General features: G+C 40.7%; 1 protein-coding gene across 1 annotated transcript in view; it reads right to left on the bottom strand.

Annotated features, from left to right (window-relative positions):
• Nucleotides 1-205: 205 nt before the first annotated feature.
• The window catches only part of MTMR12 (myotubularin related protein 12), a 43,245-nt gene continuing 19,156 nt past the window's right edge, over nt 206-24,294 (bottom strand). The window contains exons 9-16 of the mRNA XM_055790968.1: nt 21,681-21,787; nt 19,379-19,503; nt 15,109-15,187; nt 13,393-13,463; nt 6,007-6,179; nt 5,103-5,270; nt 4,042-4,203; nt 206-3,016 (exon numbers count right to left, since the gene is read on the bottom strand). Coding sequence (XP_055646943.1) covers nt 2,441-3,016; nt 4,042-4,203; nt 5,103-5,270; nt 6,007-6,179; nt 13,393-13,463; nt 15,109-15,187; nt 19,379-19,503; nt 21,681-21,787 — 1,461 coding nt within the window. The 3' untranslated portion in view covers nt 206-2,440. The remainder of the gene's footprint in view (nt 3,017-4,041; nt 4,204-5,102; nt 5,271-6,006; nt 6,180-13,392; nt 13,464-15,108; nt 15,188-19,378; nt 19,504-21,680; nt 21,788-24,294) is intronic.

Genomic DNA, 24,294 nt, shown 5'->3' with positions numbered 1-24,294 from the left:
TCCTGAGCTGACAGCACTTCTCTAGTAAGTATAACCTGCAATAAGTCAAATAAGTCAAAACTGCACAGCTTCCTAACAGTAACACTCTCTAAAACCCAGCATATAACTAGAAAAGCCTTGTCACTTCAGATTGCCAAGTTCACTATGATTTAAAGCATAATTTGCAAAATATGGCCTTAAACATACAATCTCATTTCAGGACAAATACATCAAAGTATATTTTATTGATATTTTCCACTACAGACAAATGACAGTATTCAAAAACCAAAACTGTAAAGCTTCTAGCTTGCATTCAGTGTAAAAACTCAGAGGTATAAACAGAAGCCTGGAGTAAAGATATTAAGTACATTTCCAATCCCACAGTGCAGAAAACCAATAACAATGATATTTAATCTACGTAAGAAATATCCCCATGTTCAATTCCACATATATGTTTCTCTTCTATAAAAACTTCTGATAACTTATGTACAAATAAGATGTCCAACATCTTATATTCTTTAATATAAATATGTAATCTTCATGACTGAAACATTCTAACAGCTTGATCAAAAGTATAGAAAAATCCATTTAATATTTTTTCTAATGCAGCATTTAAAAAAATGCTTGAACCCAAATGACCTTAGAATGATAGGCATTTCTTTGCCATAAAGATGCATTGCTCATTCAACATGCAAAGTACTATTGCATACATGAGTCAATTGAACTACAATAATAAAGTCTGAAGGACGTGTGCTGGACAGTCCACTGTAGCAAGTGCTAGCTGTATGTTCATATGTATTACAGAAGAAAGCATAAGTACTAGTATATTTTTTAGATAAAATGTTACAAACTCAAGTATTGTCCTCACACAACTAAGACTTAAGGCAATTAATTAAGACTTGGGAAGCTTAAGTTTGGCATAGTTGCATTAAATTCTCCCTCTTTCCCCATCAATACATTTACTTTAACATATTAAAGTTTATTTTTAGAGGGCTGCTGATAAAATTTTTGCTACACATTATTAAAATGACTCTCTGTGTGAAATGATCAATCAGTAACCCAGTTTAATATCCCCATTTACACAGAGCTGATACAATTTAAGCAACAGTTTCTCCACCAGCCAAGTTTTCCAACACCGACTTCTAAATTGGTATGAGAACACAGAAAATATTCAATGTCTATGCTCTCAGGGTAACTGATTTTATGACTTGCATCCATTCTTGGTGTATTCTAGAATTTTAGGGTTTAAAATAGATTTGACAGTCAAATAATATTCAGCTTTACAAAGGAAAATTATCTGCAGTAAAAATACTTTATATATATAAACATACACACAGTAGATCAAAATCAACAGGCATTTCTTTATGGCTTTTTTCACTGAGGTACTGTTAAAACATCCAGCAACAGGATGCAAATGTTCATATGGTATGAACGCCACATTCATAAGCTGTAGGACCAACTCATGACAAGTAGCAACTGACTGCAAATCCAGCTTCATTGCAAGATTATAGAAAAAAAAAAAAGTTTTCCCTTCTATGTAAGGGGTCTCAGTGCAAGCTACAGAAAGCCTCAAAGGCAACTGGCATAAATGGGGAAGTCAAAATGAATGTCTCGCTCTATTAAAAGGAGAAAAAATACTCATAGCAAATTAGAATCTCACAGTCAGGCCAGTTCTTACAATTAACAGCAAACATTTGGGACTATATTCCAAGGCAGCAAGGACGTATAGCACAGCAGCCACACAATAAGACTTGAAATGTGTAGTTAAGCTCTTGCATCTGATCCTTAAGCTAAGTTCATGCACAGGCTTAGAGCAGCCAAGCTGCTATTACAATACCACACAAGATGAAGTGCTGCAAGTCAAAACATGAATGCTGTCAGAAAAGATGATGTTGACAAGCACATGACTTCAGTTGATGCCACAACAGACTGAAAACCCCTGGTGACCATGAGTTTATTCTTCAGCTGTACCATGCTTATTTGTGAATGCGCATTTAGTTGCACCTTTCCCTGTTTACATGAGGGGAAAATGCAGACGTATTAAGTTCCTAGTCACAGTATTTCTAATCCTAGTACTCTTAGCATAAGGGGTTATGTTAAGATAGTAATCATTGCTATATATGTTTAGTATTTCACCTTCACATCAGAAAACAGGGTTTTTGTTGTTTGTTTTTATTTTTTAAACAAGGTGGCCATATGTCTACGCCAGCCTAGATGCGTTTTTATTACAGCTATGCTAAAATGTGTTGCTGCAATAAATACTGTAAAAGTGAAACTTAAGTTAAAAATATGCTCAGTTAATCACGGCAACTAGTTCTTTCCAACCAAGGGGTTTTTAACCCTACAAACCCATTAAACAGGCTACAAATGGTTGAGTGAGTTTCTTATATGAAGACACAGCACAACATTTAAAACTTGGGAGCTCAGCCACATACAATTCATACTTTGATTTATATACACTTTATGGCATATCAGCACTTAGATCAACAAATTCATCATCCCTCTTGACCAAATCATCTTCATCTTCCAAGTCTTTCCAGGTGCTAGTGGGTAAAGCTGGTTTGATAGACTGTCTCTGAAGTAAAGCAAACGGAAACAAGGATGACAAACGGGCAGAACTTCTCAGCATTGGAACACAATGTACATCTCTGGAAATAGCTTGACTATGCTCTTCATCCATCTTCACCTGCAAGCTTTGCACTTCCTCCATCAAGTCCAAAATCTTGGCAGCTGTAGCTATTGTACCACCACCATGAAGCTGGGCTTCAGGAATCCATCGTAAATACCGTTGCGCCCAGACTTTTATTTCAGGGCCATCGATGCGAGGTAACAGAAGACCATGATAGTCAACAGGTTTACTATGCCAGCTATCATAAAATTCCCTGAAGCTATTAGGAGGTTCATCTGAAGAATTTATGAACTTGCCAATTCTTTTACCCAGAATGTTTTTAATTAAATGATCAGTTTCCTCCCTGAAAAATCCTCTCTTCGAGGAAGATTTTGTTTGTGTCAATGGCAAAGAAAGTTGCCGTTGATGCTTTAAGAGGAAAGAAGAGAAAAATATACTGAGAGAAACATTGATGGGACTTTAGAGGAAGAAAAACATAATTTGTAATCAGAAAATACTTACAAGCAACAAAGTCACTTAAACACTGCCACCACTTTGCTACATAGTCTAAGAAGTATTACTTTTCAATGGATAATACACCAATACTAAGTATGCTGTGTGAAGTACTCTCAGACACATTCTCTGCACTAACTATAGCAATGAAGTAACATTGAATAAAGTGCTTTTCTTTGAAAAAGGAGAATTCTTTGCATACATTCAAGTACTGCAGATTTCCATGTTTAGTTTAAGCTGCCCACACAAATCAAGACCACTTGATTTATAGCCAGTGGTTCCTCATTGCATCCCACTGCGTAAGAGTTCTGATTGAAGCTGTAGATCATACTGAGAATGTCTCACCTAAGAAGGCTTTGTACAGAACAGAATTTAACCCACAGGGATGTTATAACCAAAGGTGGCTACTTCAAACAAGCTTTTCTTACTGAATTTCTGCTACTTTCCAGTAATGAGGTGGTCCACTCATAATCTTCACACCCCAGACAGTTTTTGCTGTTATTAGTCCCCCTCCCCCTCCAAGAACACACACACATTCCAACTACACTCAAGACAAAATTAGGGAGGCAATTATAAACCTGCTATGTACTTCAGTTAGGTACTCCACAGAGCAACAAAATAAACTCACTTCAAACATGTCGGTGCAACTTACCTGGATGTTCAGTCTCACGAGTTATCACTACACTTGCACAAAAGTATGAAGGAAAAACCCCTAAGTTCACAGCTATGCACAGTAAATGTAAAAAAGTGATTTATAACCAAGGTGGGTGCAAATTGTATTCTGAAGATCCAAGGTGAGTTTGTGGCATACGTGTATTTTATTAAAATCTTAATTAAAAAACCTTGTGCCAATAATTCCACTGTGAGTACATTTGAAGTACAAGTTGTGCAAAATATTTTTATCATTTTAAAAAAAAAAAGTTAGGCAGCACATATCTTACTTTGAAACGTGAAGTTTTCCGCTGACTTTTATCTGGTTTTGGCTTCTCCGCATAAAGAGGGTTGTTCAGGAAAGCCTGGGCCTTAGGGTCGAACTGCACAGACCAGTCCCACACAGTAAGAAATCTGAAAGGCCCACTTTGTGTCTTGAGGCTTTCACCACTCTGCCAGAACAAACACATGACAATTACTACTACTAGAAAGTAACTTTGACCAAGTCAAGGTGAAATTAAGAAGCTGGCTTTTCACAGAAGAGGCCACAGAGTTGCAACAACACTCATGACTTCTATGTATTCAATAGCTCAGCAATGTTAGCAGATACAAGGGAGTACAGACACAAAGGCTATCTATATAATTGTTCTCTAACTTCAGACAGTATTCTGCTTCAACAGTGCAATTAGACAGCATAAGGAATGCCTTCCACAGCTGAAAGCAAGATTAAATAATAAGGAAAAAAAGAAAGTTTTGAAAATTGGGCAGGTTTGAATTCTTCAGACACAGGGGGCATGTTAGGGTTGTGGAATAAACTTCTCCAAACTCCAAAAGTTAACTGCAGCTATGTGGTGCTACCAGTTTAAGTTTTGTGATCAACACTTTATGTATATGCAAGACTGATCTTCACTTTTTCAGTCTGTGCAGCCTTGCAGAGGATACTCCCATTGCTTCCCTCTTGTTAGGCTAGAGAAAGCATGAACCAAACAATCAACATCCAGGAAACGCTGACTTTGGAACACAACTATATATTATACAACAATTTCATAAATAACTTACTATGGATAAGCAGGATATTCCTCTTAGGTTAAGGAGCTCCATTTTCACTGAAGAGCAATAAACATGAACCTATAGCCACACATATATTCCCGAGTTATCCTCCTTTTGTCATCATAAATTCCTAAGTCCCGAACTTGACTTCTTACACCCAAAGTTGCACTCATTCACCCTTCAAAGCATCACTCTTCAAATAAGCATGGAAAAAAAGTGCTACTAGGAAACTACTTTTGAGTGTTCATTGCTTGTCGGTCAAACCTGTCCAACCCATTGCATCCACAAAACAAACCCTTACCGTATTAGTGTCTCTTTGATGTTGTGAGTTGAAGAAGAAAGTGCTAAAAATAGGCACATAGAGGCTGTCTGACAAGACGGTTAAGTAAGTTTCGGTGAACTCAAATGCTGGAGGATACTGTTGTACCAACTGCCAAACACAATTTAGCAGGAGCAGAAAAACAGGAGCCTAAGAAAAGGAAACATTGCTTCAGTTTCAGAAAAAAATATGCTCCACCATGCAGACTATTTATTTTACAGTGTTTAGTGTCTCCGAATACAAATCTTAGGGAAAGCAACCTGGTTAACTACAGAACTGTTGCACATAACTTTAGCAGAACTCTGAAGTACCATCTGTGTGACCCTTGGCCAATTGTTGACAGAAGAGATGAACACTTTCTAACCTGAATTTGCATACATTAACTTGCTATGAAAGTTGCTGCTATGCAGCCTTTTAAAGCTGGCAAAGGAAAACCAGTTTATGGCAATTCTTGTCCAGAACTAGTCAGTTTACACTTATTCTACACAGAATGGAAATCAATCTGATCTATTCCCAAAACAAACAAAAAATGGAGAGGTGAGACTGCAATGTTTAGCACAACAGCATAAAGTTAAACAGTAGATGTGACAAAAATAGGCAATACACTTGAGTTATTTTTATGGACATTACTACCATTTAACACAGTTTAAAAGGACATGAGATACATGTCTTTCGAAAGACTCCAAGACTGATTGGGAATTTTTACATTTGTTCTTCAACTCTGAACAGCAAAAATAGTGACACTGTACAAAACATCAACCCATGAAACAAAACATAAAATTAAAGATCTTCAGAGTAATTGGAACTTCTGGACTGACGTATAAATCCCTCCTCATGCCAAGTAAACTTTTAAAAAGCAAATACGGAAATAATAATAAAACCATACCTCTTCTTTGTCGCTTTTATGTAAATGGTTACAACGATCCAAAAAGCCATGTCCTCCAATTACCCACTCCTTCTGAATAAGGCTCTGAAACCCTGACTTTGTTCTGCTGTACGAATCCATCATCACTTGAACCAGACTAGAGATTACACAGCACAGATCAGTAGCACTCTCTTCTACAGAAGAGAAGAGAAACCACATTATGCACTAAGCCATTCCTAAAACTCTGGGTAAAGAAAGCAAAGTATTGCTAGCTTCACATAAACAAAACTGTATTTCAAGATCAGAGGAGCACAGAATTTCTTGCAAGTTTTATGCCATCAGAGAGAAGTTAATCCATGTTTCCAGTACTTCCCTCTGTAAAAACTGAAGGTTTCTTTTACACTTATACTAGGATAATACTTTGACAATAAAACCTGCAAAGCCCAGGCTTTTACTACTATAGCCTTGATGCCTACACCCTTCAGTCTACTACAACGCATATACTGCCCCTCCTGCCCTATGCCACAAGTCCAGCCACTTGCCCTTACCCTTCCTCTCCTGCATGCATCTTTTCACAAGGTGTGAAATTGCTTCTGCATGCAACGTGCATTCTTCACCCTTCAGGTGCCTTCTAGAAACATCTCTTCCCCATGCTAGGTTTCTCAAATGGCAGTGTGTGGAAAAAAAACCCTAAAATTATTACTCCAAAAAATAGCGTAATGGTTAAAACTGAGTTTGGTTTTCCATGCAATTACTTTACACAATCTAGGAAAAAACTGCTCAAGATGTGTGCAGTACGTGCATTCCTTCATGTACTTTTAACAAAGTGACAACACAGTATTGTCTGTACCTAGAACATAAAAACGTCCTTTATAGAAAGCTTCCCTGCTCTGTGTTCCTTGTGTAGGTATTTCCCCACGCCCCCTCGAAGTACAGCAAAAAGTCTAGGAGACCTTCAATTAAATAAGATAGGAATGCATCAGTAAGTGTAGCAGAATGGCTGCAGAAGCGTGGCCTTAGAATCTCTGAAGATCTGCACAATCCAGGCCTGGTATTAGAATAGGCCTGTAATCAGAATTGTACTGAAGTTGCTGTGCAGAAGTTAACAAGAAGGTAGCCTTGAGCTATTCTCGAATCCTGAGACCAAGTAATTATGTTGTGCCAACAGGCCGTGGCTGTAACAAGCTGCAGCTGCTGGGAAAGCAGGTGCAGGGCCAAGAAAGATGGGGACCCGTATGGGAAAATAGGGAGTAACAAACTACAAGGCTGAAGCACAACAACTCAATTAGCTACATGGATAGAAGGCTTATTTTAGTCATGATAATTAGGGGTGTGAGAACCGCGCGCGTTTAGAGACTACTAACCAATTTTATTTCTGCTTTACGAATATGCATGTGTATCGGTTCTATGTAAGTAGTGTTAGAAACTATTTAATAAAGTTGAGCAAGATGCATAACTCCTATTGAGCGACTTCTTGACTCCGGCGAACCCTTCTTCCAACATTTGGCGCCTGAACCACGGGAAAGCTGGAAATAGCTGGAAAAACTCTGCCTTTGCATCGCAACGGTGGGCTTTGCAAATTGAGAGTCGCTGAGAGGAGTTCGAGCAGGAAGGCGTCCATAAGGAGTAAAGACATCTGAATCCGGCAGTGAGCTCCTGCACGGATCTGCACCAGTAAGACCGTTTTTCCCTCGATAATGGAAAGGGAGGCGGCACTCACGCTATTAACTGATACTCTTGCCAAGCGAGAGGCTAGCATGAGCACTAAGAAGCTCCATGAGCTCTGTAGATGGGCGAATGAAAAAGGACACTTAAAAGACCCACAACTGATGTTTAGTGTGACTGAGTGGCGAGAGATCAGGGATTCCCTTTGCGATGCGATCCGTAGCGGCAGCAAGTCGGCCAAGGACTTGGGGACTACCTGGAGGGAGGTCATGAACCATTTACGATCAGTGGTTGCAGAGAAAAAAAAAGGCTATGGCTGCCTCAGACTTCCTCGGTCGGGAAACCGAGTCGGAGTCTACCCGATTATTTGGTCAAGGCACTCCATCTGTAAAAGGCATAATTGTGCCTATTAAAAAATCTGCGACAGAGCTATTACAGCTGACACCGTCTCCGGAGGGTGCCACCGCAACGGGTGCTCCACGCCGACCTGAAAGCTACCGAGAGCCGCCCCCCCTGCTAGATGAGGACGAGGGTACTAGAGCGGGTCTGAGCACGCCTCTGAGAGTGCAGAGTCCGGTGAAGAAAATGAGCCCACCCCAGCTGCACCTGCCCCGATACCCCATGCCCAAACAAAACCCTCCAACTGGACTCTAAACCGCTTGCAGCAGCAATTGAACGAATGTCATCTGCCTACTGCCGGTCGTGATCTTCGGATCCTGACCCAGAAAGGCATTATCCTCCACCCTGCCGCTCCCCAAAGTTGTTGGTCTGGGGTTATACGAGACGCTATATTGGAGGGAGAGTGGCAGGTTGCTTCTGCTGTTGCATGTCTGGTGTGGACCACCACTTTACCAGATGGTTCAGCAGCGGCTGCGTGGAAACCTTTTGATTGGAAATTTATGCAGCAGCTACGACAAGCCATTACACAATATGGTTTACAATCAGAACCAGCCAAGCACCTGCTGAATTATTTGTTTGACTCTGAAATCATGACACCCAGTGACTGTACTTCGCTAGCCAGATTGCTTCTTACACCAGTACAGCTCCCCACACCGTGCCCCGCAGCTCCCCCCACTCACCCGCCCACCCACCGCCATGGATCCCCCCAGCTGCTGGTGAAAAGTGGAGTCCAGAGTTCAGTGTAGAGCTGCAGATCGCACCCCCGCCGGTGGTAAGACCGCGTAGAGTCAATCGCGGCATGACTCTACACTAAATTCCTCTCTGTGAGGCGGGGGGGGGGGCACTACGGAAGGCCACGACGAGTAAATCGCGGCAGGGCTTCTCTGCGCTGATATCCTTTCTGTGAAAGGGGAGAGCTCTGAGAAGACCTCGATGGAATTAGACACGGAAATTAAACTGTTAACTGGCATCCTCCTTAAGAGAGGGGAGGGCGTTAAAGAGACAGAAATGGAGACCTTAGTTCGCTGGGCACAAAAAAAGAATAAGATCCCCGAGCCCGCGTTATTGTTTAGTATTGTGGAATCAAGAGAAGTGGGAAATTGCCTCTGGGATACTACGATCGAGGGAGGCAAAGAAGGAAAAGAAGCTAAAGCGTTAGGAGTGACGTGGTGGTCGATAGTTAACACTCTGGAAACTACGAAGGCGAAAAAAAAAAAAAGTAGTGGCGGCAGCCGGCAGCCATAGAAACGTTGGGGAAAGATGTGTAGAAAAGCCAGTGGAGCAGAAGGGTGATTCACCCAAGCCTTCTCTCTTGGCTACACTTTTCGGAGTTGGGCATACTCGTCCTATGAAGGGTATGTCCGCCCCTGCGTGTTCAACAGTGCCGGAGCTTTTAGATAAGACAGCGGACAAACGGAAAGTTCCTCCTCGGGAGCCTGCTGTGACTGAGCCGAACCAGAAGAGGCTGCCGAGCCCCCCCAGGAGGGCCGGGCAGCGAGTCCTGCTGCACCAACCACGTCAGGGTGGGCAGAAGTGCCGTGCGATGACGTACCCTCCTTGTCCTGAAACGTCATCGGACGGGTCTGAGGAAGAAGGCAGGGAGAAACTTTGTGATTACAATACAGAGAAATCCTTACAGGAGGTAATAGATAAATTAAGAAACCTGGTAAAGCGAGTTAAAATGAACCTGCCTACTACTTCAATACCTGTAATTCCTCCAGTTAGCCCAACTACCCCACCGATGCTGAACTCGAGAAAAGATCCAATTCTACGGTGTTGGTCTGGTGTTCTTCATGATGCTGTTTTGGAGGGTGATTGGCAGGTGGCCAGCTCGTTAGCTTGTCCAGTACTGATTAATAATAGTGATGCATATAACTGGGACATGATTTATGGAAGGTTAATGATCAGATTTTAGCGATGGGAGTGTTGCAACCTGCTCTTCCACCTTTTATGATGATCCCTCAGATTTGGTAAATTGTTGTGATACACTTGAAAGACTGTTCTGTCTTTTTAACGATTCCCTTACACCCTGATGACACACGAAGACTCACTAACGATGATTTGCAACCATTCTGATTCTGGTTGCATGGCACCGAAGCCAACAGTCCTCAAACTTGTTCACCAGAACAGCGGGCTGCCCTGAAATTGTGTCCCGCAAGATTCAGACTAGCTGGTGTGGTCACTGAATGGCAAATCATCCATTATCTTTTTTGGTTTGTAATGTTGCCACTTCACCTTTTGCCCTTATTTTGCAATGGGAAAATACGGCGATCATTTTAGAGTGGTTGTTTTTGCCACTGCAACCCAGACATCGTATTTCAAGTCACCCTGAAGCAGTAGCGGCCTTGGTGAGAAAAGGAAGAGACAGGATTGTTGAAATTGATGGGACTGAACCGGCAGATACCAGTATTCCAGTCCTTGGTGATGATTATGAACGGCTTCTGAGACATTCAACAGCCATACAGGAAGCCTTGATGGGTTATACAGGTGTTGTACACAACAACTGGCCAAAAGGACCTCTCTGGAAGATGTTAGAACATTATCAGTGGATTGTGAGACCATTATGCTCAAAAAGACCAGTTGACAGGGCAACGGTGTTTACAGATGCAGGATGAAAGATGAAGAAGGCTGCGTGTGTTTGGCAATCCAATAATCAGTGGCAGAAACAAGTGATCACCGGTGAACCAGGGGACAACCTTCAAACCTTAGAACTGAAAGCAGTTGTTGAAAGGGCAAACCGTACCCGGAAGGATTATCTTCAGAGACAGAAAGTATCGCAGGACATAGACGTAACTAAGCGGTTGACTAAGGTGTTGTTTACCTTAAACTATCTCTCCCTTACGGAGGACAGAGAGGGACCACCTGTCGTTATACATCACCAAACAGCACGAGGGAACCAAACAACTACAGTTCCTGGTTTGAATGTTCTGTATAAAAATGTGGCTTCAGGTGTATGGGAAGGACCTAATCCAGTGTTATTTATCGGTAGAGGTTATTTTTGTATCTCCACAGATAAAGGACCTATATGCATCCCTAGCAAGCTTGTGCGACCTATATGTCAAGTTCAGAAGACGGAAGAGAAGACTCAGAGCGAGCAGATGGAATGAACTGTCTATGTTGTAAGGGATGTAACCCGTGGGTATTGTGCCGATGCATGCTGTGTGGGGTAAAATGGTTCTGTAAGCCAAAGCTTAAATGTAAATGGTGTAAAGACTGTATGTGTTTGATTAGTAACTGGGCATGAAACAAGAGAAAGCAGACAACTAGTGTAATACCATGCTGATTGGAGACAGTATACATCATCAGAATCTGAAAGCACAGATTTGTGGGGTGGAATTAAAAAAAAAAAAAAAAGGTGGAAATTGTAGGAGTTAACATGTTTAAGTGGTGGACTTGGTTTACGGTCTTGATGAATTTTTTAGCCATTGGCCAAAGTACTTTTGACATCTTGCCTAGAACAAACATATGGGTGACAGGGGCAAATATCACAGGGGTAACAGACTTTTGTTTAAGTCTGCAACAAGCAGACAACCCCTTTAGAACTTGTTTAATTGGTACTCCCCTGCAAGAGAATGAAACAAATTTTGATGGTTTTTTGAAATGTTAAAACAGTGGATCTGACTTCCAATCAGAATGGTACATGTATGAGTCCAAATGGGCAATTTGTTTGGCCTTCTATGCATAATGCAGCGTGGCAGAAAACTGTTATTGAGAATTTAAATCAACTATATCATTTGCCATTGCAGGAGTTAGACCTATTGGGTAGCATTGTGCCCGTTAAATACGTTAACATAACTGCAACGGGAATGCCAGAATGCGATGACACGGTACCACCACTTCAACCTCTAAATGGCACTGGAGTAATTTGGTTTGGTGAACCGTGGCAATTGTGGCTAGCATGTCAACGTGAATGGGAGTTTGATACAAGGTTTCAAAATCTAACCGGTTCACCTATTTGGGGTGAATTGAAAACTGGAGGCCTGTATGTAAATGTATCGGGGGCTATCAGTTGCCACCGGGAGTCTTTTTGATATGTGGAGACAGAGCATGTAATGACTGAGTGGATCTGCAGTCTGTAACAACAAATGTCTTAGCCTCCATATTTATGCCAGGAGCAATGACTGCATTAAACACGAAGAATATACGAAGGTTAGCGTGCTGGGGAGAGAAGCAATTTAATCTTACATCGCAGATTTTAAGTTCATTATCGCTTGACGTAGATAGTGTTAGGCATGCTACATTACAAAATAGAGCTGCAGTAGATTTTTTGTTATTAGCACATGGACACGGTTGTGAGGATTTTGAAGGGATGTGTTGTGTGAACCTTTCTGATCGTTCCATATCTATCCACAAGAAGTTGTCACAACTGCAGGGAAACATGAAGCATATTCTTGCTGATGATAATCCCTTTGATGAATGGTTGAGAGGATTGGGGATAACAGGTTGGTTAAAGACTTTATTGACGGAAGGAATACGCTTTGTTATAATTATTATTGTAATGCTTTTAGTTTTTAGCTGTGTTTTTTCTTGTTTAAAGAGAGTAGTTTTTAACATAATCAATCAGGCCTGGCTTGTGCAAAAGAAAAAAGGGGGAATTGTAGAAGAATGGCTGCAGAAGCATGGCCTTAGAATCTCTGAAGACCTGCACAATCCAGGCCTGGTATTAGAATAGGCCTGTAATCAGAATTGTGCTGAAGTTAACAAGAAAGCTTGAGCTATTCTTGAATCCTGAGACCCAGTAATTATGTTGTGCCAACAGGCCGTGGCTGTAACAAGCTGCAGCTGCTGGGAAAGCAGGTGCAGGGCCAAGAAAGATGGGGACCCGTATGGGAAAATAGGGAGTAACAAACTACAAGGCTGAAGCACAGCAACTCAATTAGCTACATGGATAGAAGGCTTATTTTATTCATGATAATTAGGGGTGTGAGAACTGTGCGCGTTTATAGAGACTACTAACCAATTTTATTTCTGCTTTACAAATATGCATGTGTATCGATTCTATATAAGTAGTGTTAGAAACTAATAAAGTTGAGCAAGATGCATAACTCATATTGAGCGACTTGACTCCGGTGAACCCTTCTTCCAACAAGTAAGAGGCAGCATAACCCTCCAGCCAATTTATGAGCAGCCTTCTCATTCACAACATATTTTTCTTAGCCTGGAACTATGCTTACCATCTCTTCTTAACTACAGGAAACACTTCCAGTACTTCTGGTACTTTGAGTACTCTAGTAAATTTTACTGACCTCTACTGTAATCATAAACTTACAGCTTAAGCTACATCTAAAGAAATTCAAAAGAAATTTTAAACAATTATATAGAATAATCTCATTAAATTCTTACCTATAAGGAGAACATTTGTATGCTGTCTTTCCAGACACTCAGCAACTTCTATTGCTTTCTTCAGGACTCGCCTGTTGTGATACAGGAAAAGATAAGTGAACATTTTCATAGCATTTTTACAATTTTCTTATGTTTACCCTAAAAGGGATTAGAATGTCATACTACTGAAACTTTAATACTTCTTTAAAACAACAAAAAAACATGCTCAGCTTGTGTAAAAGAGGAACTGTTTACCCTCAAGAGCAAACTTTCAAGAGGTATCTTTATTTGGCCATTGGTCATGCATTTCTAGTTGTTACCTTTGTACATCTGCAATACAATACTTTATTCTGGATCAGTAGCAGCCACCCACCCACACACACACTGAAGTATTACAATTGCTAACAGCCAGATCTGTATCCTGAAAAGAGTCAACATCACCACACTTATGTTCTAATCTACTAGATACATTTCTCCCATAATCTGGTTTTAAGCGGCAGAGGGAAGGCTCAGCAATCAGATCTTGTTAACATGCGGACAAAACTTATTCAGAAATTACCATTACACAAGGAAGACTGAGTGGAATGACAGAACACATAAAACCAGATGTAACACTGCTGTTTTCTAGACTTAACTTTTCATACAGTTGATTATTTTCAGAAAGAGTTTGCATACAGATTAGGATTCTTGCAACTGTTTAGGTCACTAATAGAAGATGACAGTTTATTTTTTACGTGTGGAGTTGTCACATTCTTTGTTATAGCATCTAGAATAGCTGAGAAGGCATTCCTGCTAACTGCAAGAGCCAAGAACAGGCTGCTCCAGGAAGCAACTGGATCCAAGTATGGAAATGACCAGTGTCAAACCAACATACGGACAGAATTTGGGCTGGTATTTACTTCAAATTACTTGTGATCTTGGTTATTTCAATGCACTTCTGAACACACAATCTCCACTAAAAACTCTCATTCAACATACATTTAAATTCTGGATAAGGAAATGAATAAATATTTATTGATTGTTATTAAGACTGAGAAACTGAAGCTGACTGCAGAAGCACTTCACAGTAACAAGCTGATCACAGAATAAACCGGCAGACAATAGAGCTAGCACAAAGTAACACTGAAAACAAATAAAACCCTTCAACATTCCACTATTACAAGCCTTAAGTTAGCCAACGCCATTCCAACACTTACTCACTGTGGACTGCTGAGAGAAGAAAAAAGAACTTGAGGAACAATCAGGAGAGGAAGGGGACAAAACTGAGAACAACTGTCATTTTATAAATCTTTGGTTGACTAACATCTTGAATACTGCAGTTCATCTCGTCCTAAAGGATATTATAGAAGTAGAGAGTACAGAGAAGAATGGCAAGGCTAGTCAGAGACACGGAACAGGTTTCATGCAAGAAACAAATAGGATTCTTCAGTTTGGAAAGAAGGTGACTAAGTGCAGGAGGGAAATTACTGGATCTATATTTTTAATAGGTTTGCTGGAAGAGTTGTAATTGGAATCATCTGCTGCTTCTCACATTCTTTATGTAGGAGGCTTAACACAGGCCTGCATTGTCTCAAGTTGTAGAAATAAAGATACATAAACGGGAACATATGTCTGTCTTAATTTTCTTTCCTACCAGAGGTGAAGAATGTTGTCATATTTCAAGAAACTAGCTAGAAAACCCACTACAAAAACATTTAACAACAATTTGAAAACCAGAAAGTTAGAGATATAGCAAACCTGGTTATCTCTAGCCAGTTTGTGCTCTCCAGTAATGAAAACCATTTCACATCAGTTGCCCAGAATTCTGTACTGTTGTCTGCAAAAAAAACCCACAACCAAAAATTGGTTTGTTCACATAAATGTTGCGCTCATTAACAGCTACCCATTGTATTACTCTTCAGTTATAAACTGTTACAAAACGACCAATACTAAGGAGTCATTAAATCCTAATCACTGTTAAAGTCAACACCCTGTAACTAAAGGAGGAAGTGAAGTAGTCCTACAAACTCCAGTGTACAGCACCACAGGCTTTCAGAAGTATGCTGTAGAGTTTGTAACAACCAAACCAAGTAAATCTGTTGACAAAATGGGAAAGGAAAAGAAGTTTTATTAGAGGCAATCGTTCTTCCAAGTTCCAGTTGCCTTGACTCTAAAGCATGATCTAATCAAAGCTTAATATAAAGAGGCTGGATTTTGAGAGCCACTGCCATTAGAGCCAGAAACACAAATGGGTTTTAGAAGGAGGTTACACAAATTTACGGAATGTAAGACTACCTGAAAAAGGTTTTAAACAGCTTTCACTGCAACTGAAGAGTCATTACAATACAACAAAAAGGGAACAGCTAAGATGTACTTGGCCTCCCTGTTTAATACTACAATGTCATTAAACTCTTACGCATTTCACGAACGTTTTTGCAGCTTTTTAAATGCAATTAAATCTCTATTGCTTTTATTTTTATCAAAGCCAGTCTTCAGAAACTGGAAAGCTCTCAAGCTGATATAGTCAATTAAAAATGGAATAGATTACCTTTCCTGCACCTCAAAGCTCAAGGTTTACAACAGTTCTACTAATCAGAAACAACCAAGATACGCCACATTTCCCTCCTTCACTACTCGCCCCCCCAGCAGGTTCAGTTCTGCATGTTTCTGCATAGCTTCTCTTCACCTCCCAAAGTCTCTCCAGACGCTTCTAATATTTAATTCCAATACTCACTTCTGTCTTGTTTTCTGCAGCTTGCATCTATGACCCTCAAGTGCACAGGCATATATTAGTTTTGTTCCTGTAGCTGTTCTGCCTCCATGACTGCTCATGCCCCTCATTCTGTTCATTACACATCTAAAAAAACCCAAATATCTTTCTTTCCCCAATTTATTTCACCCTGACCTTAGAAACCAGTTCCCCAGAAAAGCATTAGACTGCATCTATCTTCAAAGCTTCCTAGTCAGTTCTGTTCACATTAGACAGTTTTCTCCAATTTTTTTCCCATTAACATCTTCAAATTCACTACCAGCCTCTATGTATGACACCCTTTAAAGTGTATACATCACAGTACTTCAAGATACCCTTCAGTCCCCAGTCCGCCCTCTTTCTATCCGATTTTTAGAATATTCCCTTGCACCCAAATTTCATGTTCCATTTAGCCTGCCATCACTATTTGAGAAAATTCTGAATCAAGACAAAATTCCAGTACCGATTCTGAGTCCTTCAAAACCATCCCAAAGCCATGATACCAAGGAAAAGTTCTTGTCTTTTTTTCCCCCTGTAGAAATAACAGGCTTTCCTCTACAGTGATAACATTCATATTGCATACTGAAGTTTTCTTTACTTGTCTTACACTATGGACAGTACAGAAGAGTTTTACTCCAAAAGTTGAGTAGCCATATTAATTGTGGCTGGCTGTTTGTTTTGTTCAACCATTCTCAACCACAATTAGACTCAACCACTTTGTTTGCACAGGGCCATGTACAACCGCTTGGTCTGGCAGCTCTTCTCCGGCCAAAGTCACCTCCAGGTCAAAACAGAAAGTTTTTAAAAGCACAACAAAACACCTGCAGCTTGTTTTACCCCTTAATCTAGGTATTTTGCTTAAAAACATCACAATAAAAAGCAAACTTTTTCCCTTCCTCCTATCCTCCAGGACAATGAAGAAATACTACACTAGGATTGAGAACTGGACATCTTATTTAAGGTATGTGGGCAATTAGCATGTGAACAGTCCAGCAAAACTAGCAGCTACCTTTGCAACACTTCAAGTAAGAGGAACAATTTAAGAGGATCCAAGCTGTCCCCATCTAAATCCTCTTTCAAGCAGCTACATACTACTGTGGTTTCCGTTTTGCTTAATGAGGATTTCTATAACTGACATTTCAGTTTGGGCATGTGTTCAGAACATTATGTTACACTGGAAGTTCATGGAATGGTTTGGGTTAGAAGGAACCTTAAAGACCATCTAGTTCCAACCCCCCTGCCACAGGCAGGGACACCTTCCACCAGACCAGGTTGCTCAAAGCCCCATCCAGCCTGGCCTTGAACACTGCCAGGGATGGGGCACCCACAGCTGCTCTGGGCAGCCTGTGCCAGTGCCTCACCACCCTCGCAGTAAAGAATTTCTTCCTAATAACTAATCTAAATTCTACCCTCTTGTAGTTTAAAGCCATTACTACAGGCCCTACTAGGAAGTCTGTCTCCGTCTTTCTCATAAAGCTCCCTTTAGGTACTGGAAGGCTGCTGTAAGATCTCTCCAGAGCCTCCTTTCTCCAAGATGAACAACCCCAGCTCTTCCAGCCCGTCTTCATAGGAGAGATACTCCATGCCTCTGATCATCTTTGTGTCCCTCCTCTGGGCCCTCTCCAACAGGTCCATGTCTTTCCTGTGCTGAGGACCCCAGAGCTGAACACAGCACTCCAGGTAGGGGTCTCAAAAGAATGGAGCTAGGAGAGAATCACAAAAAGGCCATGCTCCTTTTGATGCAGCCCAGGATATGATTGGTTTTCTGGGCTGCAAATGCACATTGCCAGGTCATGCCGAACTACTGATCAGCCAACATGCCCATGTTACCTAAAACAAATTAACTAGGCACATACAAAAATAATGGTTAATGTGCTCAGACTCTGAAAAACAGTAGTAAGGTAGTAAGTTTCTGTAAGCTCTTAAGATTTCAGCAAAAAGTTACCTGAATGTTTTTCTCAAGACTGCTAGTGCATAGTGCTATGTTCAGTGAGCTATAAACTACTAACAAAGCTTATTAAAAAGAGCTGTACGTCAAGGACACTTACCGGAAAGCACTTTTAACATATTCCCTTTTGCTTCAAGTAATATACGACAATGATACAATTACACCGTTGAAATACACAGTATTTCCTGAGAGATGTTAAATGACTTGAATTCAAGCCCTAGCCTTTTTCCCATAGGAGTGTAGGTTACTAGAAACTACATTAAAATATAGGTAATTATTTTTAGCTCTCAAGATTGACTTTGGATTTGACAGTCTATCCTGAACAAAATCCTCAATGTAGAACTCTGGCAAATACCTCATACCTTCTTCAGAGTGTCACTGAAGTCTTTACTACAAATTTACCAGAAACCAGTCATTCTAATTTGTAATCAATACCAACTTAGCACCTAAATTCCATGTATAAAACCAATAAAAAGGACTTGGACACTGCCTGTAAGCTACACTGCAAATATACAATTCCTCAATGATGCTCAGTTCAGTTACATCCAACATCAACAGCCACAGGTGAGCTGCCACAGTGTTCAGCATGCACGAGAGGTTATTGCAACATTTACCCTCATTACCTTGTGGAAAAAACACTGTCCAAAATGGCTCAATAGCACATTGTACAGCTGCAGGGTGGCGTGGAGCTTTTTTCATGCCAAGAGGTGAGGTCAAAGTACTGTTTCATGACAGCAAAACAGTCCCAGAAAAAAGTCTGAAAGCCTGGATTATACTTTCACATAGCTCCCATTTTTACTCCTTTTGAGAGGACTTACTGTTTACAGTAGTCATGTTTAGCCCTACAGCCAGTGTGACAGAATTGTAAGCAAGCTCACAGTTCATAGGTTTTGAGATTTAACTAGTTTGTAACAAAAGCTAGGGCAAAAATTAATTAACATTTAGACTCAACTCTTGACATAGCAAAGGCTTAAAAGGTTAACACTTAACATTCAATTTCAATGGACCACAGAAGACTGAAGAATCTCTCCCATAAATTTCAGTCCAGGTAGTATATTCCAACTAAAATTCAAACTCCATAGTCACTCTCTTTAAAAGTAATTTTCAGGCACTGTGACTGCTTAGCAAGGTAGTTAAGTCTAAGAACTACAAACCTCCATTACCATGCCAGTCATAAGCACAGTCTTCAGTCACATTTAAAAATCTGCTTTTAACCACCATCAAAAGCAAGACAACAATCAAGACAAGGACTGCATTCATGAAACATAAACCAGCATTGTTATGCTTTGCACGTCAGTCACTTTAGAGACAAAAACTAAAGTTTGACTTACCTATCAAAAACAGCTGTTTAAATCTTGTGTACGCAGTCTGGATATCTTGCAGAGATGGAAGGCTGCTAGACAAGTCATCCATCTTCAGGAGTTCATAGGGAGGTTTGCTAATGGTCTTATAGATTCTAAATCAAATCATCAAGAGATTAAAGCCGCCGGCTTCACAAGTCCAATAATGCACAAACTATTATCACTAAAGGCAAAGTTAATAGGCATGGTTTGGGAAACAGCTGTAATACTAGGAGATATACACCGTGGAAAACTAATGCCCTCCATACATTTTTAAGTACTGGCTGGAAGCTTGCCTACAAGCTTATGAAAAGTTTTGCTGTTCTTAACTGTTCCCAATAAAATGGTATTCATGCATATTTGTGCAGTTATGAATATTACAAGCATTACTTGATTGTTACTACTGCTTCTTTAGTATTGTATTCATTAGATACACCAAAATTATTTTACTAGCTGACAACTTAAGAGGTGAATCCAGAAAGAAGAGATGGATAGAAACACCCAAACCTCCCAGTAGACACAGTTTTTCTTGACTTTCAACAGTCAAATTACGTTCTGTTACCTAGCTGCCAGGTCTGCTCATGGAATACACGAGTAAATGGAAGAAATAATTTGAACTCAAACAAGACAGTATACCTGCCTTGTACTTTCCTACATATCTGCTAATATTTTCCCTAGGAGAAGAGTTAAAAATACAGGCCAGGTGAAGGTTCTGTTCAGACCCAGAACATCCCATTTTGAGGGACGTTCTGTCCATCATTGAGGCTTCAGAGCTCAGGTGAGTATCACCTTAGTAAATACCTCTGTTGTCATGCTGACTTTTTATTGTCAAGATTGGGGAAAAGTTGCTCTAGCTCATACTTCAGAAGTGAAGCCTTGCCCAGACAGGACAGAGTACATTGTTTCCTGCATGCCGGAGCACAGAAGCCTGCTTTAAAGCGAGAATTATAGACGTCCACATCATAAGTGCAGGTTACTACATCTACTGGAAGATGCATCAGATAAGAGAACTGGGGGAAAGCAATAGTTTGTTGACTACCATACTTATTCCAAATTGAAGTAAACAATTTGTGCTAGAAGATCTATCTGGCTCTGAACAGCTTTTTCAATAAAGGAAGCTGTTAACTGTAGAAATCTGCTGTGTGCTTGAGTTCAGATTACTATTACAATGGCATGTTAACACACTCTTATGGACAACGTGTAGATATTTTTTTAAATATTAATGGTTAATTATCAGTACTCCATAGCAAAGAAAACCACCAATACTGCTCCAAGTTCAAATGGCCCCAGACAAAGGATCAAAATATCAGCTGATACCAGTACAGCTTACTGTCAGTTTTACTTACTTTCACATTATGAAATAGCATTAAAAGAGTTGAGTCATGTAAACTTCCCCATTTCAGGAGAGAAATGTTAAGAGTATCAGCGGGAAGGGTCAAAAGCCTTTCCCTTGCAAGTATAATTAATTTTATAAATAAAAGAGTTTTTAAGAGCCTAATCAAGCAATTTTCTGTTAGTTCTGTGTGATTAACACGTTCTCCATCTATGGAAAGAAAGGAGCTAGCAGTGAAGCTGTACAAACTAGCCTGATCCAATAGCTTGCTACTAAAAGAGAAGTTCTCTCCAGGACACTCAACAGGTTATAAAAAGCCAGGGGGAGAAAAAAAAGAAAAAAAAGCAGTAACTCGCTGTCCTAACTCAGCCAGGCAGCTGTGCTCTTCCCCCTATGTAAACCCTGGCATTCTGCAGACCGCTGCACTAATTCAGCTCACTACCTTCAACTGAAATAAAGTGCTGTCTGCCATCACATCTGAAAGTAGTATTTCTCTCAGTCATTTTAGGTCACTGTAAAGTTATTTAAGAACAAAAAATCTAGTTTTCAGAAGATGGCAGAGTTCAGAGAGATTTAAGACTCGGCTTGCAAATCCATGTTTACAGATGGAGTCTAGATTTCTCTTACCTGCAAATACAGTTGAGCCCATCAGCTAACGATACTTTAACTGACCTACCAGCCTTGCTGCCTTCTAATAACAGGCCACAATTTGTACAGAAAGATTCATCTGAGGTATATATCTATATATCTGTATTTCACAAATAAGCCTTCAGCAATGTTACAGTCCTGCACAATTGACCAACACTGCTAGGCAAAGGACTTAAACCCTTTCCACTACGGAAAACTACTTTTAGAACTTGTTTCCAGATGCGTGCAAGCTTAAAGATATAGCATATACAGAAAAAGAGAAGCAAGGTCCATACCAAGCAAAGTGTTGTGGACAGAATAGCTATTACTGACCCATCCAAGAAGATTTTTTGCATTTGTGAAGTGCTGTCATCCTGTTCTTTGGGAAATGCAGACATTTTGAGAAGAGCAGCACCGTTATGGCAAGACCAACACCAAATCTGCAGAAACACATTTAGCAGGCACAAAGATTGGTAAACCATCCTGTGCAAAGTATTTGCTTAAGTGACTGAGTGATTACAAGAAATTCCTCTACACTGTGCTTGACTGAACTTCTGGTGTATTCAACAAACCCATCAGTAGAAGCAAACTTCTGTATCTGCACCAAGACTACACGCCTCAGTACACTGTTACCACTTGCAAGTTTTAAGTTAAGCTTTATACAGGCACAGGGAACATAAAATGCCAGATTATATCAGAACATTACTTTTTCAACTGCCCTCATAGGTAAAAAAATTGATCAAAATGTCTATGGCCAAATTATGTTGGAAGACACGCCACAGCAACATAGTTCTTGTGACTCATATATATTAGCCACCAGTTTCTCCACACATAATATATAGTAGTGTTTTTCTTATAGGTCAGCCCTGACATAACTCACAGTAGGTACACTGTCATGCCTTTCCATGAGCTGTGCATAAATGGTCATCTAGGCATATGAAAGAAGATATTAACCACTCCACAATTAAATCAGATTGCAGTGTTACTGGTATTCCTTGTAGCAAACCAGTCCTCAAAGCTTCTTCCTTCCCTTTACACAATTTCTTGACTCACACCTACTGCTTGAACCTCTCAAGCTGATAATTAAATTCGCTTTTGAATGATGAATGATGTACCACTTATCTATAGGATGATGTACTTATGTTTATCTAAAAGTTGGGAAACGTGCAAGGACCCTTATTGCTAACATGACGGATGTACTAATTGCCAAGTCCTTGGATTTGTCATCTTTAAAAAGGCTATCTGGTCCTAAGTTCCTGTTGTTTATACAACGTGGCAAAGACAAGGACTTAAATCATGGTCACTAGTTTAGCGATATATGTAAATAACTTCCCAGAATTGTAATGAATATGTAAACGATTTCCCAGAAAGTTAATGAATAGGTATGAGTTGCTTGAATAAAGAGGGGGCTGAAAGGTTCCCTTGGTGTGCATGAGTTTGGTGGGGCAATCCCCCATGCGCCCAGCGCTGCCAAATAAAGATCACCTCCGCTCACTTGAATATTGGTGCCCGATTCTTTAAATCACTTTGAAATGCAGTCAGAATGATTTTTGTCAGGAATATTACACAAATCAGAAAGTTATCATTCTGCTATCAATTTATACTAGCCAAGAGATACACCTCAAAAAGGATGCTGAAACTTCAAAATCATCAAAAGTGGAAAAAATTACTATATTGTCCTTTTACTGCCAGCTCAAATGGATTTAAAATGGTCAAGCTATTTTGACACTAGCTTTCCCAAAATTTGGAAATAATTAGAAGAGTTCTACAAGGCCTCTGAACAATGGTCAAGGGAAGAGCTATGGATGTCATCTACCTGGACTTCTGTAAGGCTTTTGACAATGTCCCCCACAGCATCCTTCTCCCTAAACTGGAGAGACGGACTTGACGGATGAACTGTTTGGTGGATGAGGAATTGGTTGGATGGTAACATCGAGATAGCAGGGGTCAATGGCTCAATGTCCAGATGGAGATGAGTGAAAAGTGGCGTCCATCAGGGATCCATACTGGGACGAATATTCTTTAATATCTTCATCAATGACAGACAGCGGGATCAAGTGCACCCTCAGCAAGTTCTCTGATGATGCCAAGCTGAATGGTGGAGTTGAAATGCTGGAGGGAAGAGATGCCATCCAGAGGGACCTTGACAGGCTTGAGAGGTGGGCCCGTAAGAACCTCATGAAGTTCAACAAGGCCAACTGCAAGGTCCTGCACCTGGGTCAGGGCAACCCCCCCAGTATCAATACAGGCTGGGGGATGAAGAGGTTGAGAGCAGAGAAGGACCTGGGGGTGCTCATGGATGAAAAGCTGGACATCAGCTGGCAATGCAAGTTCACAGCCGAGAAAGCCAACTGTATCCTGGGCTGCATCAAAGGAAGCGTGGCCAGCACGTCCAGGGAGGCGACTCTCCCCACAACTCCACTCTGGTGAGACCCTGCCTGGAGTACTTCATCCAGCTCTGGGGCCCTCAGCACAGAAAGATGGACCTGTTGGACAGCATCCAAAGGAGGGACAAAAAAATGATCACAGGGATGGAACACTTCTTCTGTAAGGGAAGGCTGAGAGACTTGGGGTTGTTCAGCCTGGAGAAGAGAAGGCTCCAGAGAGACCTCAATGCAGCCTTTCAGTAATTAAAGGGTGCTTATAAGAGAGACAGGCACGTTTTAGCAGGGCCTGTAGTGATAGGGCAAGGGGTAATGGTTTTAAACTAAAAGGCGGCAGATTCAGATTAGATATGAGGAATGTATTTTTTACGATGAGGGTGGTGAAACACTGGAACAGGTTTCCCAGAGAGGTGGTAAATGCCCTATCCCTGGAAACATTCAAGGTCAGGTTGGACAGGGCTCTGAGCTACCTGTCTAGTTGAAGAGTCCCTGCTGATGGCAGGGGAAGTTGGACCAGAAGAACTTTAAAGGTCCCTTCCAACCTGAACTATCCTATCAATGCA

The sequence above is a fragment of the Falco peregrinus genome, chromosome Z (assembly GCF_023634155.1).
Source record: "Falco peregrinus isolate bFalPer1 chromosome Z, bFalPer1.pri, whole genome shotgun sequence".
Lineage (NCBI taxonomy): Eukaryota > Metazoa > Chordata > Aves > Falconiformes > Falconidae > Falco > Falco peregrinus.
Note: the sequence above shows the minus strand (reverse complement) of the source record. Positions and strands in the feature narration are given on the sequence as shown.